We start from the raw sequence: 25,572 nt of genomic DNA, 5'->3' as shown, positions 1-25,572 counted from the left end.
AGGGTTCAGGTGTTGGTAGAGGTAAAGAGAGATAAGGGTAGTTTCGGTGTTCAGGGATGGGCAGAGGTAAAGGGCATGTAAGGGTAATTTTAGGGTTATGGAGATGGGTAAGTTTCAAAGGAGGTAAGGATTAAAAAGGGGGCTTTGGGAGACTTCCCCCCAAAAATAAACGAACAAGTATATTGCCCAGTGGCAGTTGCCACTGGGTAGTTATAGTTAGGACCACGTTTCCATCAGAAATGGATATGTTGGTTTGCTAATAACTTTGTAACCGTTAGATAAATCTTCACAAAACTTTCTAAACAAAAAAGTAATTCCTGCTCATTCTTGGAAAGTTTTGGGGTCATCTATTAAGCTGGTGGCCAAGAAAAAGGGGAGGTGTGTCCCAAGACATGTTTTCTCAACACAGTTTTCCAAAGGAAAATTCAACAGTGATAGAGCAAAAATGGCTGAGCTGAATTACACCAGATCTGGCAGAAAGGTACATCCTGATCCAGAATGCGGGCATTTTGTGATCAAGAATAAATCCATTCAGTAGTTTTTGAGTAATTAACCTTCAAAATGTATGTATATATAACACTGCAGAGGATCCGCAGACTCAGCCGATCTAAAAATAAGAACTGATTGGCTCCCACCACAAAAACAAAGATGTGGCGGCAGCCTTTTTAGAACATAGAGACTCAGTCCACTGTCCTACAGAAAGTATAAAAAACATGTAGGGGGCAGGGCAGAGGTACCCTGTCCCCCAGGCTATGGAGGTGGTCCCGAAGCCAGGTGCCCCCAAAATTAAAAAAATTGTGCAGGTGTCCAGGCGGGCACTACCACAACCAGATAAAAGAAAAATGTCTGGCTCCCATCGGCACCCAGAATAAGAGAGCTTTGGGGGCTTTGGTAGGTCCCCAACATTTACCAATGGTGTGGGTGCCCCAGGTGGGCACCGGAGCACCAAAGGAAAAATTATGATTGACTCCCGCCAGCACCCAATTTGGGTGCTGGCTAGTCAGCCAGTGGGGGCCTTAGGGCTTCTTCGCTGACCTAAAATCCATATAGCGTGGTCCCGGGTGGGACCAGGACACCCAACAAAAAATAACCAAAAAAAAAAAAGAATATTAAATAAGCAGCAGAAGCTTCTTATTTATTATTCACTGCTTTGGGCAAGGAGTGCCCAATAAGGGTCTGTGAGGGCTTTTTGGTAATATGTTTTGATCCTGGTGGTGCCCATAGAAAGGCAGGGCCACCACTGAGATTTTTTAATGTTGTGGAGGGCTGCAGGGAGTTCAGCAGCCCTCCAACAACATTAACAAATATATAACAGTAAGTCTCCTATATCATTGAATCCATGACCCCAGGAGAACTTACCATAACCTTTAAAGCACTCCGAGCTGAGCTGTGTGCTCTTCAGCTGGTGTGCAGGGACCCATTGTGGTTGGTTGTATGCTGCGCTTATGGTCTAAACAATGTTAAAAAAGACTCAAAAACATGTGAACTGGTCAGCCCTCACCATGCACTGCTAATTACCTCACATATTACATCATTCATAGCATCTTCTATGGTAACATGTTACTTTAGGGCACGAGTTATAGGTACTTGAGATAACTATGGTGAATTTCAGTGGTTTTATTAGTTTAAAAAGGTATGGTTTAAATGACATTTTCACTTAATTATGAAGTCCATTTAGCCTTTTGTTTTTTTTCAGTGAAAAATGGGGGTTGGGGGCTCCCACCCAAAAAATAAACACTGTCGAATGGTGCCAAATATATAGCCAAGTCAAAAACCTCTTTTTCCATGGAAACTAGGTCTTCTGAACTATAACTACCTACTCATACCCCCGGCATACACAGTTGTCTCTGTAATAATTTTATTGGAAATGTTGCAATTATATTTTCAGTGATGCCATAGAAGATGTCATGACCGATCTACTATATGGGGTTATCAGCAGGGCATGGTGAGGGCGCAAGTTTAGTTACCTTAGGGCATGAGTTATAGTTACTTGAAATAACTCTAATTTCCTAACTATACCGCCCCATATCCTTTGTTTTTTCAGTTAAAGAAAAAAAAATATATATATATATATATGTACTATAGGTGTGTGTGTGTGTGTGTATGTATATATATATGTACATATATATATATATGTACATATATATATATATATATATATATATGTATACGTACACACACATACACACATATAAACACAAGAATCTCTGGTAAAGGGCCATAATATAATGTCATGCATTGTAAAGGCCAAGGCCTGGTATTACATGTTTATTAAAGGCATGCATGTAATGGCATGTGTTGTAAAGCGATACAGCTGATGAGTAGACAGCATATTCCTATCAAGTAACTTTTCGTTGACCCAACGTATAGCTTGATATTATTGGGCGGCCAGGAGGTTTCCTGAGACATTTGTGTATTTTAGGAAGAAAGTAAATTTTAGGTATAGTGAGGCCATCATTTTTCAGAAAAGTTCTCTCATCATTGTTCTATCTTGAAATGAGTGAGTCCAGATATATGAGAACAGCATGATTACTAATGCTGAAAGGTATATAATTAGTAGAGATAACAAATAAGGATAGGGTTTCTACACAGTTTGAAAAAATCCTTTTTGATTTTAATTTTATTTTCAATGTTTATAGAAGAATTGTTAGCCTTGGAAAAATGTAAATAATGGAAGTAGATTTAATGGTGTTTTACTATGGTTCCTATAATGCACTGTTAGAGGGGTGGTTGTAACAGTATAAACGCGAAACATAGAAAATGTACTCACAAACTGTGAAAAAGGCCTGTCCGTTGAAATGCGTTGGTGGTCGATTTGGTGTTGTACTACATTTGTAATAAAAGGATCAACTCTCCTGGAGTGCTACGGAATTACAATTGTTTTGTTTGGAGATTAAAATAGGGGAAGGTCCGTCCCTTCCGTGTGCACCAGCTGATAATGCGCGCCACAATAAGGACTGCTTTGTTTTTGGTATATATATATATATATATATATATATATAAAATGGACTGGCAGTCGCCAGTAGGTAGTTATATTTAGGACCTAGTTTCCAAAGAAAAATGGTTTTTGGACTTCGCTATATCTTTGGCACCGCTTGTTGAATCTTCACAGTATTTTCCAAAAAAGCATGCCCAAGGGTCTTGTTATACATGGAAAGTTCCGAGGTGATCCGTCAGGTGGGGGTCGAAGAAAAAGGGGGGCAGCAACAAAAGTGCGTTTCCCATGTTAATTCCCCTAGACTCTTTAGGCACACCTGCAGCCCGAACCGCTGGATGGAATCACACCAAATTTGGCAGAAAGATAGCTTTTGGTCTGCAAATCACCCCTTTTCGTATTTGGTGTAATTCCATTCAGTAGTATAAGAGAAATTAAAGGAAATTCAAATTTGTATATATAGGGTTGTGACGACTTCACAAATGCCCTTAATCTTGTGCAGAAATTTTATTGGCTGTCAAAACTTCAACCAGGAAGTGTTTGCAGTGAAGCCGAGTCCCCAAAAATAAAAGGAAAAAACAGAAAAGGGGGCAGGGTACTGTTACCGTAATCCCCTAGCCTTGGTCCAGGGGCTCCCCTAGAACCCCACCAGGGCTAAAAAGCATTGTTTGTTTTAATTCACCGCAAAATTTGCAAACATTCATAAATTTCGCCGTTGATTAAAAAGAAAAAAACAAGCACGGTCTCCCGCGCTTGCTTTTAATTTTGCCCCCGGGTAGGTCAGATACTGGGGCATTCACAAAAAACGACAGTATCATAATATGCAGGGGGACTGTGTGGATCAACCCGCGCCCCCGGGACCACCACCTTCCCGGGTCAAGTAATGCAAAATGAATTTGGGGGCCTCGCGGACCTCCCTCCCCCAGGCCCCGAGGACCACCACCTCCATGGGGCTACAATTATTTAATGTGCTGGGGGGCCGCGTGGACACCCGCACCCTGGGGACCACCACCTCCTTGTGGCAAGTAATGGAAAATTAATGGGGGGCCCTGTGAACCCCATCCAGGCTCCCTGGGACCACCACCTCCCTGGGGCCAAATGTAGTAAGTTAGATGGGGGGCCGCTCAGAACCTTCCGAGCCCCAGGGACAGCCTCCTCCCCAGGAGTACAATATGTAATGAGGAGGCGGTATGTCACAGAGCCCTGGCCCCGGGGGCCACCACCTCCCTGGGGCCAAAATCAAAAGAAGGAGGGGGTGCACATGCCACCCTCCTGGAGCCATACATGGCCCTGTGGACCACCAAACTCCCCCCCTTATCCCTGGGCCAGCTACCGATCAAAGTGCCCACACTCTCCGCTTTCAGCAAGCGGGAGCTTTAAAAATGCTCCTGCTTGTTGAAAGCAGAGCTTTAATCTCTTTCCCTGGCTGCTAACGTGCGGGCATGGAAAGAGATGAAAACATTGCTCCCGCACGCAGGGAGTTGCTATTTGTAGCAACTCTGTGCATGCTGGAGCAGTGCTGGCTCCCGCAGGAGCAGTGCTGCCTCCCGCAGGAGAGGGTGGGACCGCAAGGGCCTTGAAGCTCCCCTGCAGTCCCCATAAGTTTACACTGGGTGCCCTAGGCATTCAGTAAAATGTGGCCAGGCTCCGAGGGATGGGGTCCCGGGGGTCAAAATCGGCCTTGGGAGGAGGTCTACATGGCCTCCCTCCTTTTATAAAAAAAAAAAGTATTTGGCCCCGGGGAGATGGTGGTCCTTGGGGTCCGGGGAGGTTCTTGTTTCCCCCCTTTAAATATTTTTACAATTGCCCTGGGGAGGTGGTGGTCCATGGGGTGCGTGGGAGTGAGCAAGGCTCCCTACATAGTTTTTTAATGTAGCCCCGGATAGGTGATGGTTCCCGGGGCACTGGTGGGTCTGTGCGGCCCCCCATATATATTCTTTGTTTTGCCCCGGGGAGGTGTGGGGGGAGGTTCGGAGCTGTATGTCCCCCCAAAAGATTTTTATGATGTAGCCCCAGGGGTGGGGGCGTGGTCAGTGGTCTCCGTGGCCTGGGGAGGTCAGTGAGTCCCCCATATATTTATTCAATGTTGCGTTGTGGAGGTGGGGGTCCGCGGGCACTGGTGGGTCCGTGCAGCCCCCTATATATATATAATTTTTTTTTGCCCCAGGGAGGTTGGAGGGGGGGTTTGGAGCTGTGTGTCCCCCCTAAGACTTTTATTATGTTGTAGCCCTGGGGCAAGTAAGTGATCTCTGTGGCCTGGGGGGACAGTGGGCCCCCCCATATATTTTTTTTAATGTTGTCTTGGGAGGTGGTGGTCTCTGGGACCCGAGGGGGGCTCGCGCCCCCCCCCCAGATATTTTTATTAAGTAGCCCTGGGGAGGTGGCCCTCGCCATGCACTGTTAATTACCCCTGATATTACAGCACTCATGACATCTTTTATAACATCATTGAAAATATCACGGTAACATTTGTTGTAAAAATATTCATTAAAAAACTATGCATGGCGGGTGCGAGTTATAGTTACCTTAGAGCACAAGTTATAGCTACTTGAAATAACTATAACAGCTGAATTTCTATGGTTTTGTACCTTTAAAATGTGAGCCTTAGTATAAAGTCCCTGTAACCTTTGTTTTTTTAAGTGAATTTCTGTGTTTTTTATTTCTATTTCCTAACTATAACGTCCATGTAACCTTTGTTTTCTTCAGTGAATGTGTATGTGTGTGTGACCTTGTACACTTGATCCCTTCTTTCTTTTAAAATAACTCATTCAGGATTCTAGATCCCAGGGCCAGTGGTGTTGCCTGGTGCAGGTAGTATGATGTCAGTTACAGTTAACGGTCGAAGTGGTTCACAGTGATCCGACCAAATCCTCTAGGCAAAGGTTATAGTCGTTATCACGTGACCCGACAGACTCCTACAAACAAAGGGGGTCATTCTGACCCTGGCGGCCACCGACCACGGGAGCACCGCCAAAAGGCTGGCGGTGCTCCCACGAGCATTCTGACCGCGGCGGTTCAGCCGCGGTCAGAAGCGGCAAGTCGGCGGGCTCCCGCCGACTTACCGCTGCTCGGGGGAATCCTTCATGGCGGCGGAGCGCGCTCCGCCGCCATGAGGATTCTGACCCCCCCTACCGCCATCCTGTTCATGGCGGGAAAGCCGCCATGAACAGGATGGCGGTAGGGGGGGTCGCGGGGCCCCTGGGGTCCCCTGCCGTGCCCATGCCAATGGCATGGGCACGGCAGGGGCCCCCGTAAGAGGGCCCCACAAAGTATTTCAGTGTCTGCCTTGCAGACACTGAAATACGCGACGGGTGCCACTGCACCCGTCGCACCTTCCCACTCCGCCGGCTCGATTACGAGCCGGCATCCTCGTGGGAAGGGAGTTTTTCCCTGGGCTGGCGGGCGGTCTTTTGGAGACCGCCCGCCAGCCCAGGGAAAAACTCATAATACCCTCCGCGGTCTTCTGACCGCGGAGCGGTATAATGGGGGCGGAATTCTGGCGGGCGGCCTCCGCCGCCCGCCAGAATCAGAATCACCCCCAAAGTCTTTAGACGTTGTGCTCCAGTCATCTTCCAGGTTCCAGCAGACAAGGCATTTAGTTATGGTCTTCTTTCAGAAGTCACCCGGGAGAGGCATTGGTCTCTGTAGAAGAGAGTAGGAGAGGTTGTCTCAACTTATGTCACAGGTCATTGCGTGGTGTTCGTTAACCATGGACTGTAATTACAGGAGCTGATCACATGGACTAACCTCGAGTTGCTGGATGATCAAGACTTGGAAGGGTGTTGTCTGCCTTTTAAAGTATTGGTAAGTCGAGAAAGAAGACCCTAATTCTCCTCTGAGCCCTTGCCTCAGTACGTGGCAAGTGGCAGAGAGCACCCCATGATGAGCTCTACTTGCCCAGCTCTATCGGAACTGACAGGGATTGTCTTATCACAAGTAGATGTACTTTAACAATGATTTTGACTCAAAATATTTTCTTTGCAGTCATCCATTGGCAAATCTGCAACTGTACTTCAAGAACAGGTAAAGTTGCAATTGTCTAAGCAGTAATACTCTGAGGGTCTGAAGAATGTGATACTGTATAAAGTCACCTTTCGATTTCTACATGTGTGAGGATGAAATATTGTGTCAGGAATCAGTTTGGTATCCACAAGGGATGGACACAAGAAGGAAAGATTGTCACATTACATGCCAGCGATACCCAAATCTACTTGAAAGTCTCCTCCACTCCCGACACACCTCTACTTGAACGTTTTCACAGCTCCAGACAGTGCCTCAAACACTGCCTACATCGTATCCAGACCTAGCTGTTCAACACCTACTTGAAGCTCTACCCTATCAAGACAGTGTTCATGTCTTTGGCAAGAACAACAAGCAAGAAATAGTCCAAACTTGGCTCCATGACATGAGCCATGACTGCTTCAAACTCCAGCTTTCAATTAATGCCAAGTCACTTTGACGTATCCTGTTTACCAATCTTACCCTCAAGGAACACGTTGCTAAGAAAATAAAGACAGTTCTGCTAACAGTTCTCTCTACTAACGATGGTGAAACCGTTGCTCTGAGAATGTGGCTTCAGAATTGTTGTTCAAGCCCTCATGCGGTTGTATCTGGATAGTGGAAACGCCTAGATCCCGGGGTTCTAGACTCCACATTGATCCTATTTACAGCATCCTACAAACGACTGCATGTCCCATTGAGGGACTGAAGAAAACACTGCCATTCTGATAGAACTCCACTGGCTCCCATTGCCAGCCTGCACATCTCTTAGAACAGCTGCATTCTTTACAAAAACATCACAACCAGCTCCCCGCCCCACCTAGCTGGCTGACAAGCTCAAGCTCACTATATCTGGTGCTGGAAGCTACACCCACCGCTGGACACCAAAAAAGTGTAGAAAAGTCAAAAATAGGCAACAAGCCTTTTCTATCTGTGCAGTGTGTACCCAATATTTGGAACAGTATCCCTGCATCCACCAGGAGAGCTCCAGCACTGCTGCAATTTAGGAAAGAGCTGAAGAAGCACCTCTTTAGAAAACAGCATGACAGGATGCAGTAATAGTACACTTCATCTCCCAGTAACCAGCTACATCTACAGTCAATTGTTGACTCTGTCCTTGGGTTTGACCCAGTACACCTTTCTGCTGCCTTTTGGGCTACCTTCATGCAATATAGATTACATACATATATGAGGAGGGTATGGAACTATTCGGAAGCTTGCAGGGGTTTTACAGAAATTAACAATCTTCTAGGACACTAAAATTACAAAACTTTTTTTTTTTTTAAAAGACTCTTGACCGCAAAGAGGTCCTCATAACCAGAATTTGATTATTTACAATTTGCTGATACATATTCATCGAGGGGCTGAAAGGTGTCATGTAACCCAACTTTGAAGTCCAAAAACATGAATTCACATACGAGCAGTGTCACAGTTTCCACCCCTTAGTGTCCATTGGCATGTCGCTCACCTTTGGCTCATCAACAGAATCCTGGAACTCGGCTCCATACGTCAACGTGGTGTACAAACCACAGACCTTGCTTCTGGTGTTCATACTATCCCCATTAGATGAGTCAACAGCTACCTTTGCAGGACTTCAACGTGTGACATAGATCAGTGCCTGCATGCCTCCTGACTTTCATCACAGCGGAGTCCTTCCTTCACTGTACTAACCAATACACTGCTCACCGAGGGACTTTAGTGCCCTTTACTAAATCGAGTTGGAACCAAAATCCCAAATAGGACTACTCTTGACATTTCAGGCACATTCACTTACAGGCCTGCTAACTTGTCAGTAAGTACTTTGCTTAGAAATGACTGCCTATACACGTTGCCATGCAGACCGTATTGAAGCTTATGCAGGAAGGTTTAGGGTCTTAAAGCAACACTAGGGTGAGCACAGGCATCGTCTGAATTGCATCAGTCATTTTCTGAACCAGGAAGAGGCCATTGTTTACTCCTGGACCCCTGTGCATCATGGTAGTGAGTAGGACAGTATCATTCTACTCCAGCGGCTTCCTAGCAATGCTGGGCTTAGTCACTCTCTCCAGATGTGTAGCTCATAGTTCCTCAGTGGCCAACAACAAAAGAAACCCTTGGAACTAAATCTACCACTGCAGATTCCTAGAGTATGTGCCCAACTGGGCGCATGTTATTCAATGATTTGTAAGACTTTTGTACTGACCAGTGCCATTATACGCGGGTATCACCTTAGAAGTTTACACCAGCGTGTGCCTTCAGTCGTAAGTGACCGAACATCCAAGGTTGGAAACTGGATATCCCAGCGTCCACACCTGAGTTCGAGTATAAACGTTCAAATATTGTCTTTTTACCACTGCCAACTATAAGAAGCATCTTGCATCCAAAACATTGTACGCCCCATTCACTTGCAAAAGGTTCTGAAAAGCCTCCGGAGTTAAAGTGAGTGCACCAGGCCCCTCACCAAACAAATCAGTTGAGTAATGGAACTTAACGCCATTTAGTTGCTAGAGCCAAGACTGTCCTACTGTCACCAATCTCCGACATGTTTGCCCCATTATATCTTGGACAGACCAATCCTTCCTGCCTTTAAAAGATATACCTCTGCCTGCTAAGTGAGTCCAGCCTTCTACTGCCCCAAGCAGATCCGCCCTGTATGAAGAGATAGTTTGCACAGCTGCTGCTTCTGCTCTGCCTGTGTGTATCTGTATATTTTTCGTGTATGCCTGGGTGAGAATGAGTCATTGCTGCTGAGCCTGTCGAGTCTGGGAGGGAGGTTTGTGTTGCTGCTGCCTTGTGTGTGAAAGCCTGTTCTTTGTATGAAGGATCTTGCACTGCTGCAGCTGCACCTGCTACCTTCAGTGCACCAGCTTCGTGTCTGGGGGAAGCTTGCACTGCTAATGCGCATGTTACACCTGTTTAGTATGTGTATGAAAGCCTTCACTGATAGAGCGCGTACAGTACCTGGTTGGTGTGTGTGTTTGTTAGGGAAGATTGTATTGCTTGTGTGCCTGGTGTTTCTGTTGTGTGTGGAAGCATTCATGTCTGTTTCATATGTTTTACCTGTTGTGTGAGATGTTGCTCCTGTTGTATCTATCATGATACTGGTACTGTACCCATCCTCTGAGTTTAAAAGAGGCGTGCACCCTGTGCCTTATATTGTACCTGTGTTGTGTCTTTGAGGGACTCGTGCCCTCTGATGACTATTTTTTGCCTATGTCCTGGCTCTGGAGGAGGCTGACCATGTGTTATACCTGGCTCCTGCTACCGCCTGTATTGCCTGTGCAGGTATGGGGTCTCTGAGGGGGACTTGACCTCCGTCTGCCGTACTGCTGTTCAGTCTCAGAGGGAGGCCTACCATGCTGCAGTCTGTACCGGCGCCTTGTATCAGGCTGAGGCTTTCCCTGTTGTACCTGTGTGCTGTCTGTTAGATGCCGCTGTCTGCTGTTGTAGTTGTACTCTTTCTCCTACAGGCACTTGCCTTGCCGCTGCCTGTGCTGCTCCTGTGCCACTCCTGTGTGCCGTCTCCTAGAGGCAGTTACCCGCTGCCTGTGCCACTCCTGTGTGCTGTCTCCTAGAGGCAATTACCCGCTGCCTGTGCCGCTCCTGTGTGCTGTCTCCTAGAGGCATTTACCCGCTACCTGTGCTGCTCCTGTGTGCCGTCTCCTAGAGGCACTTACCCGCTGCCTGTGCTGCTCCTGTGTGCCGTCTCCTAGAGGCACTTACCCGCTGCCTGTGCCGCTCCTGTGTGCTGTCTCCTAGAGGCAATTACCTGCTGCCTGCGCCGCTCCTGTGTGCTGTCTCCTAGAGGCAATTACCTGCTGCCTGTGCTGCTCCTGTGTGCTGTCTCCTAGAGGCAATTACCCTCTGCCTGCGCCACTCCTGTGTGCTGTCTCCTAGAGGCACTTACCCGCTGCCTGTCCTGCCCATGTGTTCTGCCTCCTAAGAGGACGCGCCCCGCCGCTGCCTGTGCTGCTCCTGTGCGCTGTCTCCTAGAGGCACTTGCCCTGCCGCTGCCTGTGCTACCCCTGTGCTCTCCTTTTCCGGGGCTGCCCTGCTGCTGCCTGTCCTGCCCATGTGTTCTGCCTCCTCAGAGGACCTGCCCTGCCGCTCTCGATGCTGTTGCTGTGTTCTCCCTCGAGGGAAGCCTGTCCTGCCACGCCGCCTGTGCTGTGCCTGTGTTTTATCTCTGAGGGAGACTTGAGCTGCTCCTGTCTGTGTTACATCTGCCTTGTGTCTTTGGAGCTGCGTTGCCGCTGCATGTGCTGTACCTGCCTCCTGTTTCTGAGGCAGGCTTGTCCTGCTGCTGCCTGTGCTGTACCTGCCTTGACTTGTTGAGTAAATAGATGACCTCAGCACTATTAATCCAGTACCTTCCATCAGTCTAAATTAATTTCGAATGTTAAAAAAAGGCTAATATAAATCTCTGACAACCATGGCAGTATTTATACAACTAGCAGGAGGGCTGCAAACCGAGGAGAAGGCAGGGGAACAGTAAATCAGGAGGCCACTGAGAGGGGGAAGACTTTCCCAGCTCTGAAGTCCACCCAAGTTCCTGCCATTCTCCTTTCACCTGCGAGCAGGCGGCGGGAGCCTCGGAGCCAGGGCGTGCACGGCTTGGCATCGCTCCATGGTGCTGGTCTCACTCTGTACAGCAGGGGAATGACCAGAGCTCAACAGGTAGCGACCAGCGGCTGTACGATTCCTTTGGATCACAGTATGAGAGCCTGGGTGAGTGCAAACGTAACCTGCTCAGGATTTGAACGGGAGATGGTGTTTCCCATGCTTTCAGAGCCCTAGACTTTTCCTCACCAAGGACAAGCATGCCAAGGCCCATATTTATACTTTTTTTAGCGACACATTTGCGTAATTTTTTGCTGCAAAAGTGGCGCAAACTTACAAAATACTATTATATTTTGTATGTTTGAGCTGTTTTTGCGTCAAAAAATTACGCAAACCCGGCGCTAAAAAAGTATAAATTCGGGCCCAAGTGCCTAAAACTGAGCTTAATAGTGTAAGTCTGTAACTATAAAGGCAGCTTGCTGTCACTTACGTATAACCTCTAGGTAGAGCACCAATGAGACAGGCGTTGGCCTCTTTCCTCCTTGCTTCTCTTTCTTCCATTGCTGTGTGCCATTCTCTCTTTTCATGTTATACCTTCCCGTCATCTCTATCTACGCTTCATTCTCAGGTCTCTTCTCTTAGATAACTCCTAGGAGTTTTTCTCCAATGAGTGCGCTTCTCCAGCAGAAGTCAGGCTGATAGCCACAAGGGCACACTGGGTGGCAGAGTTGTTTTCAAAGTATTTTCCTGTGAATACGAGATTTACGACAAACCACGCTATGAGATTCATGCTCTGATTATAAAGGTGAGAAGATGCAGAAGTTTCTCATTTTTATATCTTTTTCACAGAAAGTAGATTGACATTGCATCTGGTTCCACAATTCTTGACCCATTCTCCTAACTGGTGTCAGAAGTAGGAGGGATATAGAAGGTGAAACAAAACCCAACAATCCCAAACAGATCTGTCTGTACATTAAACAATACCTATAACATGTACTCCTCGGTGGGTGTGGGGCCTAGATCTTTGTAACAGCGTCTCATTGTAATGACACAGGCAAGCATCTAATTACTTAATGGAATCACAACACCACACTAAAACATTATCTCAGACCTAGAAAATGATTTTGCAGAAAGGTGTTGCGACGTTGCCTATAATCAAATTGCCATGTGAAGGATGGTTTGACTGGCAGCCAAAAAATGTTTACAACACCGCTGGTGGTCCCAGGCCAATAAAGTTACCTATATAATCCTTCGATAAAGCCCTACTAGTGCTAGCAGCAACACGCAGCAAGAACTCAAGCAGGACCCCAAGGGCAGTAACATCAGTAAGGTCTACTCCTTCACTGTTGCACCTTCCTGCGGGGCCCACCTTCCTTAGATATTACTAGGTTAATGCCGTGATAATATCAATCACTGTAGACCACACCTTTCCCTTAACACTCTCAGCAATAAATATAATTACATACATCTTGCTATATTGCCTTGACCTTGGCTTTTGAGACTTGGGTATGGTGATCTATTGGTCTTTAAGACTTTTCTAAAGTTCTCATTGTGATCAAAGGCAATAAGTCATTCTTAAGATTTTACAATTAGTGAGATGTAAAAAATATTTGAGTGAGTTCAGTGTCAGCTGCTAAGGTTTATACATTCAGGAAATCACTAACTTTATATTGTGGTGTTTCAGTCCACATGGTAGCCTTCAAAGGTTCCTAAAAGGAGAACTGAAGGTTGTGGCTGTAATCATTGAATACATTCTTTGATATTAGTATTAATGGTTATTACATTAGAACTCCAGGACCTCTGAGACACCCCTGACCCATTTTGTAGAATTCACTATAGCTTTTGTTTTATCAAACACTCTCTAATTGTATACAATTACACATTCCGCAGGATAATCCAGACTCTCTTTTCACTCAAACTCTTGGAATTGGTATTTGGGATTTCAACACGACTTACTAAAATAATGAACTGTGACAGCCCCAGAACCACACTTTCTAAAAGACTGCAGGGGCAGGCATGCGGTTGCATTTTTGAGTTGTCTTGAGACAGAATGCCTGAACAGAATGTCTTGCTGCTTCTGGGAGGTCTAGTTGTCAGGACTCAGAAGATGGTTCACCTGAAAGCAAAGCCACAGATGAGCTAAAGTCAGATTTAGCAGGGATTGATAGGTTAAACATTGGGGTCACAGGTGCTGACATATCGTTAATGGAACACTGATTTAGAAAGCATTTCTCTGTTAGGTACAGAAATATAATCATGTGCATTGTTTTACTTTAGAACTGGTTTTGTCCCTCTAAATTCTGATACATTTCAAATTATTTTCTCTCATAGAGCTCATATCTTCCCAAAATATGTACAGTCACTAAAGATCGTAAATATTTGTTCTCAGCGTGATTTTACAGGTGAATCTGGTCTGTGAAATTTTACCTTCCTTACTATACACTGTGGCTCATTGCTAAAAGTAAAATGAGGCACCAGCACTTTTCATCTCCCACAGCGCCCTAATAAGACTGTAAGATTGAAGCATTCCTACAGCACCCCTCAATTTAAGAAGCCCAGTTTAGTCTCTGTATAAGGTATCTTCAAGCTTCTGACTTTTATGAAAACAAATAAATTGATGAAAAACAACTATTTTTTTTTAAAACATTTTTTCCCCTGGAAAATGGCACTGTTCGTTGTTTTACCTAGTAGAATGGCTAAGTGCTTGTTAGCTGGGATTAAGCCTGACTAAAGGAATGTTATCCACAGTCATTGATGATCCCAAAGCAGCGGTCTCTCTTTCCTGCTCATTTGAAGAGTTCCTGGGTGTGCCAGACAGTTAGATTTTGGGGTTCAACTCATTTACTGTACCCCCTGGGTGATAACTGAAGGCCCCCTTTGTAAAATCCATACAGTCTTTTATAACTGGGCCGGCCTCACCTGACATGAGGTTAGTTTTTATCAGTGTTGGATGCCATCCCTTCTTACAATACGGTAACTTGGTTTTAAAGGACCACTCCTGTGAACTCTACCCTCTTCTGCCTTTGGGATCCTGTATGACAATATAAGGAGTTACTATTCAGATATGTGACTTGGGGCTGAAATGCACATTCACTAAACCAAAGCCAGTTTGCTCCGTCTTTGTCTCGAAAGTTAGCCAATAAAAACGTCCTCGTCTCAGAGCATGCTCATCTAAAATTTCGAACAGGGATTCTTGCCGATTCGAGCTTATTGGGTCAGAAGAGTCCCCCGCGTGGCTCAGCGGGCCAAATATTAGATTACCTATAAAGGGATAGTATTCTTCCACAGGTCGTTGATTGTTTTGTGTCAAAAACATAGTAATCATGCATGTTCACTGAGATCCTCCTTGTGTAATTGCTTGAAAGTCGAAGCATAGGTTTGAGGTTAGTGGGGGCACTCAAAGTCACCCCTCATATCGAGAGCGACTACTGTCCTGCAGCAGAGTAGGAGTGCTGGCAGCGTTTGTTCTAGTAGTTGGGCCTTTTTGCCTGCAACCTCCACGGACCATTGTCTGCTGGCCACTACTGTTAAGAAGTCTGCCAGTCTCCTACAACTGCATCCTTTGCTTCATCTGTGTGGGGAAGGCGTGGATAGTGCATGTCATGTACCTTCTGCATGTACGCAGTAGAATAAGTGTGGCAAGGGTGCTGTGATTTACTGTATGGGAACAAGAATCTATTTTGGAATGTGTGTGTGTGCGTGTATATATATATATATATATATCCGACAAAATGCAGGCTTGCTCCAGTTTCTTGTTGATATGAAAAATGCTGTGGAACATTCCAAAGCCTCTACTTCATAGTGAGATAGACCCAGGTACCTGGGTGGGTCCCAATTTAAAGTGCAAAGCCATCCCCTGAATCTTTGTACTTCACCTTTTTTCTAGAAGTGATGGTGCAGACAGTTTGTGTAGTGCCTAGGTGGGTATGCATCTCCCTGCTTTCCTCCTTTATTTCACATTCCCCTTGCAGGGTACACCCAGCTTCAAGGTTGAGGCCGTTTACCTCTGCTGTCTGGTGGTGTGCTGTACTATGGCTCAGCTAACTGGGCCTGGTCAACTCTTTTAACACTTGAGGCTTGGTAGTAGCAAGGGCAAGCACTCGCATGCTTCTCATGGAAGGTTTTGGTGGAGGTCATTTAGACTCAAGAATCAATGGGACACCACCTCTCCCCCGCCAGCAGTGTCATAAGATCAGTCCTCAGCCCAGTGCTTCTCTTTGTAGAAATGACAATTACACAATCTGTAATGCAGGAATACTGAGTTCACAGGTGTGAGTCTTTGTGCTGTCGGGTTTCAGCAACTAGACTGCCAAGTGCATCTCTGGGCTCCCTCCCTCAGGTTCAGCATTGGAGCTAGGTCAGTGGGTGCAGCTCTTGCTCCCACCCCCTCTTTTAATCTAGTCTTACTAGTTTTAGCATTCAGTATCTCTGGGCTAGGCCCTAGTCTCTCACCAAGTTTGTAGCAGCACAGGACTACTTTTGGTCCTCCAGCGGCAGTGGGATCTCACTGACAATGGGAGCCTCTGTTTCAGGAGCTGTGCACCAGCAGGCCATGCAGCACCTTGCTTGGAGGGTTGCGGCAGGAGTGGAGACGCCAGACAGAGGTCCTTTTCCAGGTTGTGCAGACCACAGCTCACTCTGGTGCTCCGAAGGGTACTTGATTCATGACAAAAGTCACTTTAACATTCTGATGAGTACTTGATGCTTTTTAGGCACGAGGACCACAGGCCCGCTGATGAATGCTCTTCAGCATGACAGACACCAGGTGCATTCTTCGGTATACAGTGCCTGACCACCTCAGCTCTTCATGAAGGGCTACCAGGGCACCTCTCTGATTACGTAATATTCTGGACTGGCTCCAAACCAACAACACACTTAGAAGTGCCATAGCCAAGCAGTCCACTTGGGCACACAGGCCACCCGCAGGCACTTAGCCCAGCCTTGTTTAAGCCTACCACTTTGGCACACCGCTTCAGGTGCTTGACAGCTAGCACAGGGATGAGTGACAAAAATCTGGCAGTCCAAGGAGTCCTTTGGCACATTTGCTTAGCAAGTTTCTGTTGAACGAACCCTATGCCGTAGTCAATTACGGTAGTAGTCCCTTCCACAATCCACTCCTCTTGCAGATTTGGCACTTACATGTCTCAATCACAGGTAGTATATCTTGGCACCAAGGAGAGTCCATTAATTCCTGCCTCAGATCAGACTCTATGCAATCTTCCTTCACCTCTGGAGAGTTGGATGTCAGTGCAACACCAACCTTTGGTTGCATAGAAGGCCCTGAGTACTGTGTGAAGTACCCTCTCCTTGTTAGAGGAGACCAAACACCGATCAGCGATATCTCTTGGGTTGCCATCTTTATTCTCATTTCGCAGACTGAGGATGTGTATTCCAGGTCTGCTATCTTGGAACCGGTTTGGGCCAGTTCCCTTTTCATGGGCCCTGGCTAGGCCACCTTCCAGACCTGGCCTTTGTCTGTGATGCTGTTGTGCCTAGCAGGACAGTCTCCAGGTGTGGTTCCCACCACAGAAGTACAAAGAGATGAAGGCAGGCGGCCCATAGCTGTTTACTACTTCTCCTCGCAGAGAGCAGGAGGAGAGACAAGAATCTGTGCCCCTTCAAAAGACTAATTTCCCTGTCAACAGATACTTTAGAAAACATCCTGTACTCACTGCCATTATCCCAGTGTATCAAACAGAGCCCTGGCACTTCTAAAGGAAGCCTGTCTCTTCTTTCCTTATTATAGTATATGGTGTTACCTTTTCCCATCTGGGAAATGCCAGCAATACACCTGTGCTGTCTGGAAAAGGTCAATTATCCTCCATCTTGAACTCTAATCTATGCTGTGGGTTTCCAGAATGGAACCTGGCAGGTTTGTATCACTTGTGCATGGCCCACTATCACCTCTAGCGTGCGCACACACATATACTCACATTCATTTACTAAACATAAGTTATGGGGTAGGGACTATTAACACGGCCGTACTGCAGTGTTCGCTGGCTTGTATTTACAGTGGGAGGGCACACAATAATAATAATTAAATAAAAAAAGAAAAGGCACTTACCTGACCTCGATGGGTCTTCCTCATCACTTTGTCATACTTTTGTTGTGGCTCCAACGCGGCGTGGGGACCAGAAACAGCGCTAACAAATCCTGATGCTGCTTTCATGCTGGTAGCCAGTTTAAAAGCAGTGTGAGGATTGGTGGGAGTGGGCTCTTTCAGTGCTCACAAGAGCGCTGGAGGCCTGTGCTTTCTCTAACCCAGCTGTTTTAAGACAGCTAGGTGAGAGAAGTTTAAAGTGCGCACGTCAAGCTGGCCGTTGCAAGATGGCCGGCAAAAGGGACATGCGCACTTTAAACTAAAGTGCACAGCTCCCTGCTGCTGTCAGCAGCGTTGGCCCTGCCCCATCCTGACACTCGGTTCAGGAAGAGGTGCTGAAAAATAAAATGAAAACAAACTTTACTTCCACTTTATTTTTCAGTTCTAGGGGCATTTTTTTTGGGGGGGTGATGCTCCTATGCTCTTGAGGAGTGTCCCCCCTGCCATACCAGCCTAGAGGGCAATCATGCAGTGCCTGAGGGGCTACTCTGATAGGTCAAGGTGTTGGCTGGCTTTTTGAAGGTTTGTGGGTCTGTTTTGTTTTTTGGTGGGACGGTTTTTGCTGTTGATTTTACCACAAACATTGCCTGTGACAAGCACAAATGCAGTTTCCATTATTTTGCAAAACATTTTGCAGAACTCTTATACAACAAGTTCAAAACCGCCCTGTTTGCAACTGTGGTCCACAGTGGCGTAGCGTGGGGGGAGCAGAGGGGGCCGGCCGCACCGGGCGCAACATCTTGGAAGAGACTAAATCCACGGGTTAGGGGGCGCAAATTACTTGCCTTGCCCCGGGTTAGGGGGCGTAAATTACTTGCCTTGCCCCGGGTGCTGACAACCCACGCTACGCCACTGGTGGACCACTTTTTTCAGCTATCTAATTAGCTAATAGTAGCCCCTTTTTGTTTCGGTGCCCGGACCTGTTTTCTTCCAATGCAGTCCCTTTCTCTCTCTCCTGCATCCTACAGCTCTCCTACTCATACTGCTCTGGTTAGAGCTGCAGTGCAATGATGTAAGCTCTAATCCATCAAAGGGCGCCTTCTGCACCAACGCCATCCTTGATGGATGAACGTGCTGCGTTCCATACACGCCTGTGACAATGTAGAGGCAACTGGGTATCACGAGTCGTGGGGCAGTTAAGGCCAATTTTACCACAGTCTCTACATTGGCACAACACGAGAACCACTGAATGGCCTGAATATGCAGCTGAGCTGTCAGCTGAGTTCAAGTATGAGTGATGTATTGCTGAAGCTGCTGGAATGCACAGATGTAATTAAAATGTGTTATTCTAACCCCAGATGTGGGACATTTGGTAAGGCTGCATGACATAATTGCAACTAATCACACACTGTAATGGATTAACATCGAGTCCACAACCAACTTTCCAGGTGCCGAGGCTCACACACGATGCAACGAGATGCCCATTCAAAAAGTAAACAGTCTTCCCTGGCTCCCATCTGCCTCTCACTACGACCCCTCATACTGCCAACCATGCTCCTGTTCAGCAACTAAATTACACTTTTCCTTTTTTGATCCTTACTGTATTGGACGCCTGTCTTTACTTTAACCATGCCAATCAGCGAAGATGAAACAAAACCGTACAGTAGAATTGCATCAAGATATACACACTACCCTGGCCCTCTCGTTCCCGGGATCACGACACTGACTGCTCGGGCCGGCTGGCGGACACACTTTCATGAGAAAATGGCTGCCTTCAGGTCAAACATTCCAAGCAAAAGCTCACAACTAGCATCCTAATTTTTTGACAGTGCCACTTTAAACTTGACTTTGACAGCCAAAAACCACCACCTGTCAATGGTCAACAAACAGTCCTTAATGTGTGCTTGTTGTTTCCAGTGCGGAGCTCCGGCACTTATTTTAAAGGGCCAACGCTTATCCTTCTGGCCCAAGCATTTGATGCGAGCAAATAACACATGGGAAAGACGGAGGAAGAGAAAACGAAAAAGCGTCACAATGGGAGAAAGCAGAACGCTGCAAAAGTGAGCTAAAGGGGTAGGGAGTGGCTTTAAATGGTTTGAAGAGGCCCGAGGTGGCTTCATAATTAGGCTGCTTCAGTATTCCGTGTTCCCACATTTAATTTGCAGCAGCGGCGTGTTTAAGAGGAGGGCTTTCAGCACCAGCACGTTTTGATTTACAAATTAAGCACTGTCAACAACACATTTCACCCTTATAAGTTGATTTGCTTCGAAGGGGTTAAACAAAGTGGCTCTTCAGGCCACTTCAAATATCACTCACTTTCTGTGAATTCGGAAATAAAGGCGGTCTTATGAAAAGGTCGCAATAATTAGAAAGAGTTTCTGGGCTATTAAGCAGAGAAAAGAGAACGTGTGATGGCTATCACGGCTTTCGGAACTCGTTGGTGCCCTGGGCCTAATAAAAGCGTGAACCCACCTGATAATTCAATCACATTATGCACGGATATGAAATGCGCAAGAATGAGAATCGGGGCTGTACATTTGTGCCGCCAGGAAGGACTGATCGCCTCTTTCTAACCTGTAGGCAGCACACACAGCGTTAATGCTCTCCTTGCAGAAACAATCCCCAGCGGAGGCCAGGCAGCCACATTCGCCAGTTGCTCAAATTGCTGTTTGGTTTGGCATACTTTTCCTATTTCATTTTTTTAACAGTTTTCTTGTTTTAAATGGGCCACATCAGTTTTGTATTTGAGCGGGTTGGATCTTTGTTCCAGTGAAAGAGCAATGCAGTTTTGCTTCAAAAATGAGGGCCAGAGAAGTTGTCCCGGTCAAGCGCTGTTAGGCCATCTAAAGCCCGGAACCAGCTGTCTTTCTACACTGTCTGTGGCACTCTCCGGTTGGTGAAGTCTGCATCGCCTATGTCCTAAGATAGCGGGTCATACCTCAGCTAGAGGAGTTAAGTGGCCCAAAGAATCATCAAAATTCGGAGTAAATACACACAGATGCATTACGGAAGCCCCAGTCTCTCCCTATGGTGCCTGGTAGTCCCTCGTCTCACCCCAGAGACCAATTTACGGCCTTTACAAAAGCAACACATTTCCAAACTTTATTTACTTTTCCTCCAAAACAATGTCTGCCTGCGGGTTCTCCTGTGCTGATACCTCCCACGTGTGTAGGGAGGGATATACATTGTCTTTCCAAGTTGTGGTTATTTTATTTCTGCTGCTAGCCCTTATGGGAGGCAGAAAGTTGCAGAAAAGAGCGTACTCCCCAGCATGGCTGAGGCTTTCTTTGGCACTTTGTGGTTTGGAGGCTGTCCAGGCATCTCTCAGAGATCAGCATTTTCCCTCAGCTTGGCTATCGTCAGATTAGCTAGAGCTGTCTCATAGCCTTTACTTGTTTAGAGGTTTGCTTGCACAGTTTAGGCTTTCTAGTGCCCTCTTCAGGGTCAACACTCACATTTTTGCTTGTCTGCCTTTAAATTCTCCTTGGCGATCGTTATCTGCATTCATGACCATTTTTAAACTTAAACAATATGCTATTGTAAAGAAATGGGCCAATCAGTCTGTCTTCCTAGAAAACCATTCATTTCACCTCTTCCCCAGGCCCTCCCTCCATTTAGCAGTTGCCATCCTTTTCAATGCATCACCTGTTGAAAGCCAGAAAGCTCTGGAAGCTGGAGCGATCCCCACACAATTCAGATAATTTTATGAGGCCATGCACCTCATATTTGGTTGGCCTGTCCCTCCTGGAGCGCCTCTTGGCCCTGCGGTTTCAGGAGAGGCCTGTACTGCTTCCCTGAGGGCGGGCCCACCCACAGTGCCAGTCGGGGCTTGGATAAACGGATGGATCCAGACCGGTGCTGGTCGTACCACCTTGACATTCTCTGAAGCCAGGTCTGATGTTGATGCTCCTGGCGCTGCTAATGCCCTCTTGTGGCACCATCTCCATTCTCATCTGTGACCCCGATACAGAGTGGGGGGGATGTCCCTCAATACTTACTCCGGCGCCAGGTGGAGCCATATCCTGCAGGCCGGAGCATGAGCCTTATTTCTATCAGTTAGGAATTGGGGAAGATTGGAAGGGGCCACTAGTCCCTGAAGTATATCAGTCCCTAGACCCTAACATGGACTAGTGTGAGGAATTGGCAGACACTAGTGGACTGGAAACCTCCCTAGATACTGGCATGGTCTCTCCTCCTACAGGGGATATGGGATAGGGAGCTTCTTTTGCTATGGTGGTGAGAAGCGCAAGAGAGGTCCTGGACCTTAGCTTGCCCTTAGTGGCAGTCAAGGCTAATGTCTTGAAAGAGGTGCTTAAGGTAGGAGTTACCCTCTCAGAACTGCAAATCACTTTTAATTAAGCTCTTACAGGCACCTTGCTTGGGGCCTGGTCCAAGCCTGGCACAAGGGCTCCTGTGAGCAGGACAATTTCCCACTTCCATCGCCCCACCCCAGGGGACCCCCAGTTTTCTCACACAACACCCCACCCTGGAGAACTTGATGGTCCAAGCCTCCACTCCCTGTGTTAATCCTGGTGCATTTCCTGCCACCCCATTGGATAGGGAATCCAAGAGGCTGGACACTGTAGGCAAGAAAATGTTTTCTTCCTCCAGCCTGCCACTGTGATCCGTGAATACTGAGTGCCTTTTGGGCCATTACTCCCATGCACTTTGGTATTCAGTTGCGCAAATGCTGCCCATGGTCCTGGAGGAGGTTCGGGCCTTACTCTCCCAAGCTATGGCAGATGGGAGGGATGCAGCTAAGTTCACAATTTGATGTGAGCTGGACATGGCCAACTCACTAAGCAGAGCGCTTTTTTTCGTTGGTGGCATTATGATGCCACGGCTGGCTAAGGACAAATGGCTTTTCAAGGATGTTCATTCTTCGCTTATGGACATGCCTTTCGATGGCTCCTGTCTCTTCAGAGACAAGGCAGAGTCAGCACTGGAGAGCCACAAGGATAGCAGAGCTATGGGTGCCTGTGCCTTTCCTTGGCCCACCCATCAACCTCAATCCACCTTTCGCTCCTTTCTTGGCCACAGAAGGGGCTTCCAGCAGTGTCTTACCTGCCCAGTCACCACGGAATGCAAGCTCCCACTCTCTAGATGGCCAAGGACGCAGTCCCGCAGGCCCTAGGAGTCAGGTCAGGCATCTAGAGGTTGGTCCAGGCCACTACCCCCCAAGGCAGCCACAGTCTCCAAACTTCTTTAGTTCACATACCAACCATCAAGGGCAACCAGTGGGAGGCTGGATACGCCATCACCTGCACCACTGGAGGTTGATAACACCAGACTGCTGGGTTCTCCAAATTGTCTGAAGAGGCTACTTCTTCCCCTTCTTGGTTACATCTACAACCATGCCACTCTCTTGTGACAGACTGACAAGACCATGTTTCCATACTCTGCCAGGAATTGGTGGCTTTCTTGGCCAAGGAAGCCATAAAGAGGAAGCCAGCAGCAGAAGTAGGTTGTGGTTGTTATTCCTGCTACATTATGGTGCCCCAAAGGGACGGGGGACCTCGTCCTATGCTAGACCTGCACCCTCTTAATTTCTTCCTGAAAAAGGAAAAATTAAAAATGTTCATGCTCGCTCACGTTGATGTTCTGTCTGCCATCAACCTGGGAGACTGGTTGGTAGTGTTGGATTTGCAGGAAGTCTACATCAGTGCTTCCATCTTGCCTGCCCACAGGCATTACCTACAGTCCACGATGGGCCACCTTCAATTCACGTGCTCCCTTTCAGCCTTACCAGCACCCCTCGGCTGTTCACCAAGGTAATTGCAGTGGTAGCAGCTCATCTGCAAAGATCAGGGGTTCCAGTCTACCCCTATTTCAGCGACTGGCTGTTGAAGGCAGGTTCACCCCAGGCAGTTGTTTCCCACCTCTAGGCTGTGGTGGACCTCCTACACTCACTAGGGTTCACTACTAATGTGCCAAAGTCACACCTGACTCCCCCTGAAACTCTCCCTTTTATCAGAGTTTCTGGACACAGTGCAGTTTCAGGCATATCCCCCCAAACGGTGAGTCCAGGATATTCAGCCTGTGATATTAATGTTTCAGCCTCTATCCTGGTTTCAGACTAACTCTGAGGCTGCTGGGCCTAATGGCCTTCTGTATCCGGCTGGTGACAAATGCCCACTGGAATATGCGGGCTCTGCAGTGGGACCTGAAGTTTCAGTGGGCGCAGCATGAGGGAATCTCTCTGACATTGTCCAGATCTTGGACAGAGCTACAAAATGTGGCCTGCAGTAGCAGGCCCCTCCCCCTTCCCCAACCACATATGACAGTGCTGAAAGATTTGTCACTCCTGGGATGGGGTGGCCATCTGCGAGAGGTGGAGATTTCTCATCTCCATCGGAATCCAGACTCCACATCAGCTTACTAGAGCTCTGGGTGATCCAACTGGCATTGAAACCCTTTCTACACTCCATCAAAAAATGGCTAGTGCAGGTGTTCACAAACAATAACACCACCATGTGGTGCTGCAACACACAGGGCAGGTTTGGGGTCGTGGACCACTTGTCAAGAGACCCTGAGTCTCGGAACATGGCTAGAACTTTAGGGCACATCCCTGTTGTTTCATCACCTGTTGGGCTCTCTGAATGCCAGAGCGGATGAACTCAGCTGAAGATGTGCAGTGAATCATAAATAGCATCTCCATCCGGAGGTGGTACAAGGTCTCTCTCTCAGCAGCATGGAGAGCCTTGGTAAGATCTGTTCACCACAGCAGAGAATGTGCAATGTCAGCAGTTTTGCACATTGGAGTTGCCAAGGCGGCTCTCGCCCATATCACCCCTGTACGCCATTCCACCCATACCACTCCTGTCCAGATTTATCAAGAAGATCACAAACGACCAGGCCCAAGTCATCTTTGTGGCTCCGCACTGGACTCAGAGAATTTGGTATCCTGAGCTGTTGTGCATGGCCATCAGTCCTCTGGTCAGGCTGCCTCTGTGGGAGACTCTGCTGTTGCAGCAGCAGAGGAGGGTCCTCCAACCAAACTTGGCAACGCTCTGCCTTCATGCATGGAGATTGAGGGGCAACAGCTGACAGCTTTTTATCTTCCACTCAAAGTCTGCAATGTTATCTTGGCACGAAGACAGTATACATGTGCCACTGGTGAAAGTTTGTGGCATGGTGTGTAGAAAAGCAAGTTTACCTCTCTTCTGCTCCCCTTTCTCAGGTCCTTCTATTTATTCTTTTGTCTTGCCCAGCAGGACTCTGCTTTGGGCATCTTAAAGGGCTATCTTTCTGCCTTCTTATCCTTTCTGTGGTTGCCAGATCAGCCATCCCTCTTCAAATCCACTGTTGTGAATAGGTTCCAGAAAGGTCTTCAACACATTTCCACCTTCATCACGCTTCAGTCGGACCAAAGCCTAGCATTTACTTTTCTGATGTGCGCTCTTTTTGACCACGGCATAGCTGTCCTCTCTGGACTACCTTTTATGCTGCGCTGCATCCCTCTAATGAAGAAGAGTGACTCCACCGACTGAACCCCAAAAGAGTGATGTTCCTCTACCTTGACCGCACAAATGAATTCTGTGTGGATGACCAATTCTTAATGGGGTGTGTTGGAACAAAGAAGGGAAAGACTGTGCAGGAATTGACCATCTCTCAATAGATTGCTCTGTCTTAAAATCAGCTGTGCACTGGTCAAAGTTTGCGTGCTCATTCCACCAGAGCTAAGGCTGCAGCCACTGCATTAGTATGTGGAGTTTCAGTCCTGGACATCTGCCTGGCAGCAACATGAATTTCTTTGCACACGTTCACCAACACTACTGCCTGGACAGCCAGGTCCCTGAGGACAGGAACTTTGCTGGTTGGGCCCTACAGGACTTTTTATTGTGAAACGATTTCGCAGAGCCACCTCTGGGAAGGTATTGCTTGGGAATCTGTTCTAAGATAAGTAATCTCCTGCTAGAGGTATCTATCATATGAACAAGTTACTTACCTTTGGTAATGCCTTATCTAGTAGAGTCTCTATCTTGCCGCAGATTCCTTTCTGACTCACCCATTCTCCCCACTCTGTAAATTTCTAGGGACAGGGCTTTCCCCTTTCAGG

General features: G+C 47.2%; 1 protein-coding gene across 14 annotated transcripts in view; it reads left to right on the top strand.

Annotated features, from left to right (window-relative positions):
* The window catches only part of NFIX (nuclear factor I X), a 1,024,880-nt gene that overhangs the window by 398,093 nt on the left and 601,215 nt on the right, over positions 1-25,572 (top strand). Inside the window, exon 1 of one of the 14 annotated variants that reach the window (XM_069231931.1) lies at positions 11,517-11,641. The exons of the other annotated variants lie outside the window; for them this stretch is intronic. Within the exon in view, the coding sequence (XP_069088032.1) occupies positions 11,573-11,641 (69 nt within the window). The 5' untranslated portion in view covers positions 11,517-11,572. Of the gene's footprint in view, positions 1-11,516; positions 11,642-25,572 lie in introns of those variants that run through there. 14 annotated transcript variants of the gene reach the window in all.

The sequence above is a fragment of the Pleurodeles waltl genome, chromosome 4_2, assembly GCF_031143425.1.
Source record: "Pleurodeles waltl isolate 20211129_DDA chromosome 4_2, aPleWal1.hap1.20221129, whole genome shotgun sequence".
Lineage (NCBI taxonomy): Eukaryota > Metazoa > Chordata > Amphibia > Caudata > Salamandridae > Pleurodeles > Pleurodeles waltl.
The sequence above is the reverse complement of the archived record's forward strand: the minus strand, read 5'-3'. Positions and strand labels throughout refer to the sequence as shown.